The sequence below is a fragment of the Notothenia rossii genome, assembly GCF_949606895.1.
Source record: "Notothenia rossii genome assembly, chromosome: 7".
NCBI classification, from domain to species: domain Eukaryota; kingdom Metazoa; phylum Chordata; class Actinopteri; order Perciformes; family Nototheniidae; genus Notothenia; species Notothenia rossii.
In genome coordinates, this window is record NC_136905.1 from 74471780 (window position 1) to 74484153 (window position 12374).

The 12374-nt window shown below is 40.3% G+C and overlaps 1 protein-coding gene across 1 annotated transcript; it reads left to right on the plus strand.

Annotated features, from left to right (window-relative positions):
• Positions 1–29: 29 nt before the first annotated feature.
• LOC307046923 (transforming growth factor-beta receptor-associated protein 1) lies at positions 30–7168 on the plus strand. The gene is made up of 11 exons (XM_079693594.1): positions 30–846; positions 1018–1212; positions 1406–1560; positions 3532–3614; positions 3773–4120; positions 4256–4313; positions 4397–4540; positions 4702–4836; positions 4923–5067; positions 5168–5604; positions 5706–7168. The coding sequence occupies exons 1-11, from the start codon at positions 165–167 to the stop codon at positions 5847–5849; spliced, it is 2526 nt and encodes an 841-aa protein (XP_079549720.1). The 5' UTR covers positions 30–164; the 3' UTR covers positions 5850–7168.
• The last annotated feature ends 5206 nt before the right edge of the window (positions 7169–12374 follow it).

Below are 12374 nucleotides of genomic sequence, written 5' to 3' on the forward strand. Positions count from 1 at the left end.
CTTTACACTTCACACACTTGTGGAGGAATCAAAGAGGAAGGGGGAACAGCAGAGAGGTAGGGACGTCTTATTTGGTATATTTGACAGAAGATCTAAATCTTTAATATAAGCACATACATTTTTTATTTTACCTCACAAGAGTCAATCACCCTTAAATATTTGCAATGGCTTTTAGAGCATTTAAACAAACACACGTTTTTGAAAAGCAATCAGCTCCAAAAGAAAAGGACAAATCCAGCATCCAGTGCATTGCGTGCTGCGAGCCACATGTGTATATAGGGACCAAAGATGCAACAGTCCAGCATCTCATCCTTTCAAGTAGCACAGACCTGGGATCTGGCCAGAGCAAAACTAGAGAAGGTAGGGCAAGAAAACTGGGCTCAAGCAACCAAGTAACCCAACTGAGGGTAGTCCCACTTTACAACCATCTGCTGGTCCTGTGGGACCGGAGCATTACTGCCCTCAACATGTTCTCCTTAGAGCCCGTTCCTGGCCTGAAGAAGATCCAGCATGTGTCTTTGTTTGAGATATGCGACTCGATGCCGTCAGCCCAGGCACAATGTGTGGAGATGGTGACTTCCTCCAGCCGCAGGAAGCTGATCCGGATCCACGTGGTGGGAGTGGACAGGTGGGACGTCGTAAAGGAAGTCCCACTGCTCTACGACCCTAGGGCCTTGGCAGTAGATGGCACCAGTGTGTGTGTAGCTACCAGCGACAGGTACCTTCTCTGTGATATCCAGACTGGGAGCAGCCAGGAACTTTTTCCTCACAATCACAGCAGGCAGTGTGTCTTTGTTACCTCAGTGGGACGAGGGGAATTCCTCGTGAACGGGCCTGAATCTTTGGGTAAGCCAAATGTTTGTGGTACATGTTGTTCTGCAGGCTCTCTCTGACATTAAATGCTCCCTTTCCTGGACAGCAATACAGTTAATCATCTCATATCACTCTCCCATATTTCCATCTAGCCAGGGGATATTTATTCTGCCAATTTCTCATTACTCCGTACTAATCCCTCAGGCATGTTTGTGATGAAGACGGGGATATGCCAGCGCCCCCCCCTGCAGTGGCCTCAGGAGGTATTGGCAGCCGGAGTGTGTTTCCCCTACATCCTGATCCTACAGCCCCAAGTGCTGTCGGTCTACAGCATGGTGGACCAGCAGCGAAAACAGACTGTGAGTCTCACTGGAGCAAAGGGACTACTTTCCACATCAGGTAAACCAGACAACATCAGTTCAACACCCAATCCTGGCATATTGCAAACTGAGAAGCTGTCAAATTGTGGCTTTTTCTTTTTGAAGATGTCGCCGTGTCTGTCTTAGTTTGCACTGAATCAGTCAATCATCCTTGCACCTACTTTTCCTACTCGCTGAGTGTCTCTGAAACCCCCAAACAAATCTCCCCTCAGATGGTGTTCTAGTGTTCACAGAGAGAGACATTTTCTGGCTGCGCCTGGTGCCAATCGAAGAGCAGATCCAGGCACTTGTTAGGCATGAAAGGATCGAGGAGGCCTTACTGCTGCTGGATGGAGTTCAAGGGCATTGTCCACTTGACTCATACAAGGTGAGCTTCAATTTATAGACACATAGCAGAATGCAAATGTGTCCCTGAATGCTCTCTCTTACAGAACACAGTTTCATATGAAAACGAAATGACAAAGACACATTTATAGTGTTTCTCCTTTCTTCTGTCCGTTATTTTGTATTGGCTTAGCTCTCTATAGGACCCAAGAGCATAAAAAAGCAGATGGCTTTATTAGATTTAGTGTAATGCACTTAAAGGTCACCTATTATGCAAAATCCACTTTTTCATGTCTTTTATACATAAACATCTGTGTAAAGAGATTCTGAAAGTTTCAGGAAAAAAGATTCTCTCTCTTTTTGTCCTGATCCATTTATATAATACCTGTCTGAAAATGAGCTGATCAGATTTTGGCCACCTTATGATGTCATAACCATTTGTTGGCTTGTGTAACCATTAGCCAATAACCAACCAAGGTAACACCACCTCCCCCCCCCCTTATCACCTGAATCTCCTCCTGGAGCACCATTGTGTTCTTTTTAACCAAATCTCTCTCAGAGGGGCGTGGGGAGGGGCTCCTTATTTTCATCTAAAGTAACAGAAAGAGAATCAGCACTTTTGAAACAGGGCTGAAACAGAGGAGTTTATGGGATGCTACAATACACAATCTGTTTGGTATTTCGAGCCAAACACTTCACAGACATGTTTTGTATATATCTGATATATATTGGTGAAAACAGTATAATAGGGGACATTTAAGAGGAGATGAGATTACGTAAACCAAAAAGGAGATGGCTTGGCCGTTGGTGAACATGGGTTGCGAGGGGCAGTATCAGGATTAAGCAGAAAGGAAGGCTGGTATCCTGAAGCACAGGAGACCAAAATAAATGTATTCAAGTGTTATACATGAGGGAACTAACTGAGAATATTCAATTGGAAAATGAGCCTGGGATTAGCTACCACAATAGCATAAACAACAATCTGGCACTGAATGTGTGAAAAGGAGGGGTTGAGTTACTGGAGAGGTGATGAGCTTTGCAATCAGGGAGCCTGGAGAGTTCGGCAAGGAACACAGACAATAAGAGAAAACAGAGGAGCACATGGAACACAAAAGCCAGCAAACACAGAGAAACAAAGGGAATGTTTGATCAATCCAGTTGAAATATTGTTCCCAAAACTACAAACGTCAAATTTATGGTTAAAAAATGACATGGGATCACCAAATTCACAAGCATAACTGGTCAGGGAACCATAACTGTCTCTATACACTACTGTGTAAATTGTGTGCCGATCCATGTACAAGATGTTGAAATATCTCCAAGGATAAGTAAAAACTTGGAACTGGTTGGATTTTTCCTCTTGGGAACATGAATGTCTGAATTAAATGGCAGTCGATCCAGGATTACAAGAAGTATTTCAGTCTGGATGAACATTTCAATTGTGAGTGTGCTGTGCTAGATTGAAAAGGCTTGGATTAACAAATGTTGCTAAAAGCTACTTTTAAGAGTTTAGTCACCTTTTATAATGTCCAAACATAGAATATATAGGTTGTTTCTATTAGGGGAATATCTATTTTACTGCAAAACACTTGCCTAAGAAACAATTTAAATTATATCTCGATTTTTTCCGCATACTTTCAGTGCTGCTACAATTGTATAGATTCCTACACATCACTGAAGAACAGATTACACTAGGATCCAAAGGTGTAGAGAGACTACATTGTTGCCTGCTGATACTGTAGGTGTATCCCAGCTGGATGAATACCTGATGGTGTTTAAGATTCAGTGCAGTGTGTGCCAGGTAACAGATTAGAGGGGAGGATGTTGGAATTAACCAAGTGATGAGTCAGTCCTTATTATTGGCCTGGTTTTGTGATTTTTTCATTTACTAATTGCAAAAGATTTCCCTCATTATTTAAAGACAGTTTTTCTCCTCAATGATTACGGCAATATTTAAATATGTCATGCAAATTATGTGCCTAGTTTTATGTTACCATTCTTTTTTTCCTGGCAGGAGCTGCTGAAGGCCATCACTTGCCTGGCTGGGTTTGTTCATTTCTACCAGGAGGGTTTTTCCGAGGCCAAAGATCTATTCATGTGAGAATAAAAACTCTTACACGACACTCGAAATTCAAAGCATGCACGCTCAATAAATCAGAACACACTGTGCAGTAATAAGTGGATTTTGTGAATACTGGCTGTTTTCTGCCAAATGAGATCCAACAAAAAGCAATACTCATTACCTTCTTGAACAGTACAGGTGAGCTTGACCCCAGAGAAATCATCCACCTCTACCCCGACATGCAGTCGTGTCTCAGCGAAGACTTTCAATCCCAGCTCGATCAGCCGAACAAGGTCAGAGATCTCCAGGTGCTCTGGCAGGGAGACAGGAGCACATTTCATCATTACCTAGCCTTCCTGGGAGATTTCCTCAGAGCAGTAAAGGGGACTGAGCTAGGCCTGAGGTGCAGTAAGGAGGTGGACTGCGCCCTCCTGAGGCTGTACGTAGAACTGGGAGACTCTGAAAACCTGCAGCAGCTTGTGGCATTAGCCAATGAGTGCAGGCTGGACCACTGTGTTCCTGTATTGGAGCAGCACAACAGGTAAAACATGATCATTTGTTGAGTAGATGATGTGTTTTTTTTGTTAAATTACCAATTATTTTCAATAAAACAAGCAGACAGACATTGTGTCTAATTTATGGACCATTTGCTGTTTGATCTCTTTTTATATTACAGATTATTTGCATTAGGTTCCCTCTATCAAAGCCATGGAAATCTAATTGATGCAATTAAGGTATTGTTTCCCCATAAACTTATTCAATGTATTGACAATTTATTGGCATTAATTAACATGTTTTGCCTGTTTTTTGCTTCCAGACTTGGGTGAAAATTGCCGATGGCTTCCACAAAGACCCCTCTTGCTCAGATGTATACGGACACATAGTTCGGACTCTCAGTCAACTGCAGGACAAAGATGTTGTGTGGACATTTTCAGACTGGACTCTTCAAAGAAACCAGGAGGTGCCTTTTTCATGCTTTCAACTTAACAGCAGAGGGCAGAGTTGCTATGCAATAAAACTATGTGTTACAGCTTTAAACACACAGCAAAATACCATCCATTAACCACATAACAATGACTGCTAATGAAACGTCTTATAACAGCCTTTCTTTATCTGAAAAAGATAGGGGTGCAGATCTTCATCAAGCGTCCACCAGATGACCGATTCGAGACACAAGACGTCCTTGCTCTCTTGGAGAAATACCCGCTGGCGATGCTTTTGTACCTTGAGTTTTTAATCTACGATTTAAACAGTGAGGTGTGTACAGCAGCAGCCAGCTAATCTAATATCCCTGACTCCTTTATGAAATACACTGAGACATAATTGGTGTAATCTGCCCCCAGGAGAGTAGACATCACAACCGTCTGGCCCTGACATATGTTAATGAGGTGCTACAAGAGGAAGAGGAAGTAGATTTGAGGAAGACCAGAGGGAAGTTGCAGCAGCTGCTCTGGGAATCCAAATTCTATGACGTCTCCACTGTATATGGTGTGTTGGGTGCCGTATGAGTAAATAAACTCATAATGGAAATGTAATCTCAGAAGATAATGAATCGCTACTAAATTATATTGCATTATTCTCGTTGCAGAGAGAGTTAAGTCAGCAAACTTACATATGGAGGAAGCCATTCTTCTGGGTAGGGCTGGTGAACACTCCCAGGCTCTGAAGGTGCTTGTTCACCAGGAAGGAGACTTCCAGGCTGCAGAGGCCTTCTGCTGCCGGGCCGCCCAGGGTCGAGACCCCCGGGGCCGGGACCGCCAGCTCAGACAGACCCTGCTGCTCACCCTGCTCCAAATCTACCTGAGCTCAGAAGAGCTCACCAGCGCTGCCGTGGATCTGCTGAACCACAACCCTCTGGTCTTTGCAGCAGAGCAGATCATCCAGCTGCTGCCTGACTCCTGGTCTGTTCAACTGGTCTCTCAGTTCTTAGTGGGATCCCTCAGAAAGACTTTCCACCAGAGGCGGATGTCGATGGTGCAAAAGGCTTTGGGCCAAGCAGAGCTCATGCGGCACAAGGTCATATGGGTAAGTTAATGACTATTTCACATATTTTTTGCACCATAATTGTTTTTATTCTTGTTGCCTTTTTTCCTAACCCTGTTGCTATTTCTCTCGCTTCCATGCAGATGCAGGCCTCAAAAACAACATTCAGATTAGACAAGGGACAGAAGTGTAAGGTTTGTCAGAGAGACCTCGCAGAGCCACAGTTTGTCTGTAACCTCCATGGTGACCTGATGCATACAAACTGCACTGACTTCACATCATCTTAAGAACTCATATACAGCAATTTATTGTCTGCGTGTGCAATTAAGTGCATTTCTGCTCTCTGGAGAATCACATTCATTTCAAGTTGGATAAGTGTCTGCTTCCCACCTGATTATTTTTGTAGATTACACTGTGTCATCTAGACAAACTTTGTGTACAAGGATTCAATTCATGGACGTTGGACCAGACACTTTCCATGATTAGAAAAAAGAAAATACATTGTGTAAATAACTGGTTTCAGAATGCAAAAGAGCAAGCGATGCACTTTCTTAGGGAGGCATGTCTGAGCCATTTCCTAGAGACATTATAGACAGCAATAGCTCTGAAGTGGAGGACACTCAGGGACATATATTCACTGATCAGACAGTGGTGTTTAACATGGAAACCACCCGTGGTCAACCTGATGACCAGAGGGAATTGGAACATCCTCTAAGGCTGTATATATGCATTCCCCACCATCACAGTTTCCACTGACTGTGTATATTTGTCTGCATAAATCTGGAAATAGAAGGTCAACATAAAAGAGGCAGCACGTGTTTTTATTCTGTTCCCTGTATTGATATACATTTAAGAGCAAAAAAATAAAATCACAATTATAGGCTTGAAAATGAAAAGCAAATAGGTTAAGGAAGGGTAGAGTTTTGGGTCTTTTCCCTTAATTTTACAGGCGACCCTAATGACATGCCTGTGCTGTGTATGGAACATTAAATCAATTTTACCAACATCATCCCTATGTCCAAATAATAACACACTAACTCCAGTGTGTCCACAAGTGCAGTATGGAAATCTTTTATATAAACTTAAACACATATTATTAAGTTGTATGCCATTTAAGATGTATTTGTCTATTTTTGTTGTAATTTAGTCATTAAGGCTAACCATAGCTCAGCATTTTGGGACAGGAGTAAGGGGAGACGCCTAAAGGAGCTGCAACAGTAACTTGTGCATTTAGCTTGACTGATTGCAAGTTTTTGGTGTATGTTTTTGGCCATGTGCGTGTGACTAATTACAGTGCAGGTAATAGTGAATTATGAGCATGTTGGAAGGGATTATCTCTGAGTGATGCTTTTGCCAAGTTTCTTCAGTTTTCCTCTCCTAATGAGGTTTTTGTGGGACTTTTTTTATTGTTCTGACTGAGTATCTGAGATGTGTGCTCATTTAATGTTGCAAAGGGTGTGTTGAAACTCTTTGAGCGTTTAACTAAGGCTTAAAAGGATATACCGGTACTTGATTTAATTCTTAACTTGAAAATTCTCACTTTGAGTGTATAAGTGTAACCTCTGACTCATATAAATAAACTCTGATCCCAGAAAATCCAAGAAAACCACAAACCTAGCCTTTCTTCTTTTATGTGGCTGCGTGAAGAATTGCCATGTCCTCCCTTCCATATCGCTGCCTTGTCATTTAGATTATCTGTGCATTTCATTTAAATCCCATTGTAAGCACTGCTGGATAAACTGAAAAGTATCAGTGCAGAGGAACACACCAACTTCTTTCTGATCTGGTTAGAGATGTGAAGCAGTCTCTCACTCACGGTGTGACTGTGAGGGGCTGCTGCTCTGTGACTGGCTGCTCTTTGGGCCGTGCCCGATGACCAGTGACCACTGAGAGGACCCAAAAGGATCATGTCCTCTCTTTCCCTCTCATGGTCAACCTTTGGGGGCATTAATGTTGTTGGGAATACGTGTGGTTATGCTGTGGCTTAAAACAAACATTTGTCTCATCTTTGATATTACAGCCAAAAGCCACCAAAAGGTAAAAATACAAGGGCAGAAGTACAAGTCTTAAATCTAAATTAAGATTAGAAAACCTTTAAAGTGCATTTAACTGATTCTGGGTTCAGTGCCTGAGTGGGCTGGGTCACTGCACTGCAGGCAGCTCTGAGGTCCAGATGGACATTTTGCACATGAGGGGAAATGGATTGGCTGCAAAAATGAACAGTTATGGAGGAAAAGATGGTGGGGTATCCAGACATTGGTCTCCCATTATAAATACCCATTTCACCACAGAAGGAAAATAAGAACATTTTCTTCTTGTGCTCTTCTAAAATTAAGACAAAATGTCGTCTGTCTGGACTGTAGGATGTTATTGTTTACATGTTAACATAGTTTTATATGGACTGGGGGGAAAGTCATTTATGAGATGCAGAGGGTTTTTTCTTCGTCCATTGGATATGGATAATGGATACTCCTAACAACTCACAAAAAAAACCTCAAACAAACATGTTTTATATTGTTTTTTCAGCTTGCTAGTTTGTGACCTTTCCCACATTTATGAAAGACGCTTATAAATAGGATTAGTATCTGATGACCTGTAACCGTTAGTCTTTAAAGGACTGCAGCTGTAAAACCTGGCTAAATCCAAATAGATTTGTATAACCTCAACATTTTATCTGTGATTTGTGCTGGTAGTAATTTTCTAGCCCTGAATTATTCTTTTTGGATTTCTCTAATTGGAGTTTTCTAATAGTGTACTCATACGACGTCTATAAAAAGGGAAATGGAGGGTCTAATTGACCTTAATGTCACAGTGAAGAAAGATAATTAAGTTTTAGCAAACAAGATAATATATATCGTAACATCTTTACCCCACATATATCCTATCAAATGCAAAACTATATCCTATCAGATTTGAAACCTTTATAATTTTCTTCACATTAGGTTCAAATAAGATCAGAAGAAAAATAATGAGATATTGAAAAGGACAAATGTTTGATGTGGCAAGTACATAAGAGTGAGGTCTGTGGGATCCTAAAAATGGAAGAAAAGTAAAAGTCACCTAAATGCAAAGGTTTAAACGTGTTTTTCTTTTATATTTAATATCTTTATGTCAATTATTTCTCATAAAAATACATGAAGATATCTTTTCCACACTAAAAAATACTATATTGCCTCAAGATTATGACAGTTTCAGAAGGCATCACAAAATAAAGCATACGGGAAAGATGAATTCACAATGCTTCTCTTTGTATCATATTTATAGTCGAAGCCACAAATTACTGTATCATGTCCCTGATGACACATTTTTCAGTCCCTTAGTGGTTGCCATGAGACAAGGGGAATCTTAATTTGGTAGCAATAATGGTAAGGTAGCAGAAAACCTAAACGATTGAACTTTAATTCCCACTTTCACCAGCAAATATAATTCTATAGATATAGAAGAAGAAGTATGGGAATAAATAGCTGAAGAGGATGATCAAAACATGTCTTTTTTTAACTCAGAGCAACGCTCTCATTTTCATGGTTTGCTACCTTGGGGTTTGAAAGGGTGCCCCAGGGAGAAATGTGTAGTGTGGCCCACTGGAGACACAGAGGCAGAGAGGGAGACCACAGACACCCACCCTGCCCTGAAGCGAGGGGCGTGGGTCATATACATCAGACTGTGTGCTATAGAGGGGTGTCACCATGTCTACAGGCAAAATATTGTTCACTCTTCGTCTCTTTCAGGGCTCAAAACTGTTTTTTCTGACTGGGTATTTTGAGTAAGATATGATATGTTTTAATTGTGTGCATAACTGGCTTTTAATACTAGTTGAACATAACATTTTTACATTCGTATGTGTTTTTTATATGTTTCTTTGTAGTGCTTTTCATCATGTTTTGAATTATTGTTTTATTATTTTACTCCCATTGTGTTATTTATATTGTATGTATTCCCTGTACAGCACTTTGGTCAACTGAGGTTGTTTTAAATGTGCTATATAAATATAAATAAATAAAGATTGAGATTGAGATAACTGTCACTTTTAGAATAAATATCAGTAGAGCAAACATAGGATTTACAGGTTTGATTCCTTAATAGGCTAATTATATTATAACAGACATGAGTAATGTGTTTAAGTTATAAAAGGTAGAAGTGGTCAGAAATAGGTTTTATTTGTCCTTAAGATTTCTTGTCAGTTTATTGTATAATCATATTTGAGTTTAGCAATCCCTTGTAATATGTATAATGATGATGAATGATTTAAGTATGGTCTCTTAGGTGATTAAAATGTACGTTTTGCTTTCCAACCTGAGGTCACCCATAAAAAGATATTCCTAAACACCTTAAGTGGCATAAGCTTAATGATCTGTGCTGTGTATGACTAATGATTCAACTTTGGATGAAGAATGAGAGTTCATTTTGGGAAAGTTGAAGGCTTTTTGAGGAAGATATGATATGTTTTAATTGTGTGCATAACTGTCACTTTTAGAATAAATATTAGCACAGCGAAAATAGGATTTACAGATAACGTTTCCCTGGGTAAATTATATTAGAACAGACATGAGTATTGTGTTTAGAGACTGTACAAAAGTTATAAGGGATAGGGGTGGTCAGAAAAGTGTTTTTACTTTATTTTTATTAAGATTTCTTATCTGTTTATTGTAGAGAATAAGTGTTTTTTTCTTTCATATTTGAATTTAGCAATCCCTTGTAATATGTATAATGATGATGAATGATTTAAGTATGGTCCCTAATGTGATTAAAATGTACGTTTTGCTTACCAACCTGAGGTCACCCATAAAATGATATTCCTAAACACCTTAAGTGGCATAAGCTTAATGATCTGTGCTGTGTATGACTAATGATTCAACTTTGGATGAAGAATGAGAGTTCATTTTGGGAAAGTTGAAGGCTTTTTGGCAGCCTTGTTTGTTTACGCCTGTTTTAATCAGTGATTCTCAGGTGGAGAGCTAAGTACTCGGTCCAAAGGGGTTTAGTTCTGGTCCTCCACCTGGGTTTTTTTAACCAGGCAGCTTGTCTCGTTTCCAGGTCCAGCACCTTTCATCTATGGACCATTTGGATTTCTGGGAACAGAAACAAACAGACCTGCTGCAAAGTCTAAAAGTTGGGGCGGAAACTGTAATCTGGCAGTTGAATTGCTTCGTTGTCCCACACCCAATCATACAAATAAACATTATCCATATGGTGACATTTTTTTAGCAGCCCAAAAAGCCAGAAAACCAATAAGATTGTATCAAAGTCAATGAATCTTACTTTCACTAGGACTAATTAAGATTTATTCGTGTTAGCATCGTATTTCAGAGCATCCTGTCGCTGGTATTCAAAGAGGGGTGTTTAGTCAGTACCACAGAAAAACTGCTTCATGGCCTGTCTCGTGTGAAACGGACAAAATGAAAGCTTTGATAACAGAGGGGACGAGTATTCTGCACCGCAGGGTCCCCGATAGTTCCATCTGTGAGACGGTGCCTCGTGATGTTTGACATCACTGATTACAGAGCATGTGTCACATTAAGTTACTGTTACTGTACCCTGGGAAAGTGGAGAATGTGGGATCATTCATAATTAGACATTTAGCGCCAATTCTCGCCACAGATGAACACACCCTTCACCACAACAGATAGGCCAGGGAGTTAAAAATATCCCAACGCCCCCTGATATCAACCACAGGACTTGAAAAGCGCCCTCCCTCTGCTATCTAGGACTGAACTTACTATAACCTACAGAATAAAGGCCTGTACGGCCATGACTTCAAATGCTAAGCCCAAAAAGTCCTACTTGAATCTTCAAAACTGAAGCCACTTCAGCAGAAATCTTAAGTGAGCTGTATTTTTGTGCAGAAAAAGGCCCGGAGCTATCATAAACTTATACATAGCAATCTAAGCTCCAATCAGAACTCAGACAAATTAGAGGTTCATCGTGTTTTAGCATAGAATTACAATTCTATTTCTACAGATCGATTATCTGGTAGCATTGAATGAATGATATTTCAGGGCTTTTTTCTGGTCTTTCATGAACACAAACTACCACAGGGCACAGAAGAATGGAACGATTCTCCGCTTACGTGAAGCTGCATGACATCTCTCCACTTTGTGGTTTCATTCACCAACACATACCCATATTTTATGGTATTTCAGGAGTGCCCCGAGCATCACTTTGCATCTAAAGAAAATGAATGGAACAATCCCCAAAGAGCACAGTGTGTTCTCTACCCAAAAAGTACACAAGAAAAGCAAATATTTGTTCTTGAATTAAATGAATTTACGTCATATTTTCCTTCATTACTCCTCATTTTAGCTGTTAATTTGGTCCTAGTTGTGGGTGTCGACTGGTTTGAGGAACTTTTAATGCAGATGTGAAAAAAAGTAGTTTAACCCTCAGAGGTCTAAGAACTGTTTTAAAACATATTTTGGAGTCTCAAAAAGCTATGCAAAGTTTGATAGATAGAAGTAATGTCACTTGAGTCAGTCTCATTGTCTCACAAGTTTTATATTGAAAATAATCTGGGTAGGCCTATATGGAGTAAAAAAGAAGCTATCTGACCTCTGTAGCCTGTTCCTGATGTCAGCTGTTTGAAACTATTAGATAAACACACACCAGGGATGTATGAAGAGAACTAAGTACTACAGTAGCCGACCCGTGACAACACGCGACAATGGCCCAAAACCCTCACATTAGGAGAAACTTGCTGCACTTTCAAAAATGATGCAAGTAAAGAAACAGAAATGCGTCCATTGTGCCTATAAAGCAAACACAAAACCGTTTTCTTTTATCCTGCAACACAGCTGATCCGCTCGCTAACATAAAAG

Excerpts from the sequence above, each read along its gene's own strand:
- LOC307046923 (XM_079693594.1), top strand. The coding sequence starts at position 165 with ATGGCTTTTAGAGCATTTAAACAAACACACGTTTTTGAAAAGCAATCA. Across the intron at positions 3,615-3,772 it reads GAGGCCAAAGATCTATTCAT|TACAGGTGAGCTTGACCCCA; the intron begins GTGAGAATAAAA and ends CTTCTTGAACAG. Across the intron at positions 5,605-5,705 it reads TGCGGCACAAGGTCATATGG|ATGCAGGCCTCAAAAACAAC; the intron begins GTAAGTTAATGA and ends GCTTCCATGCAG.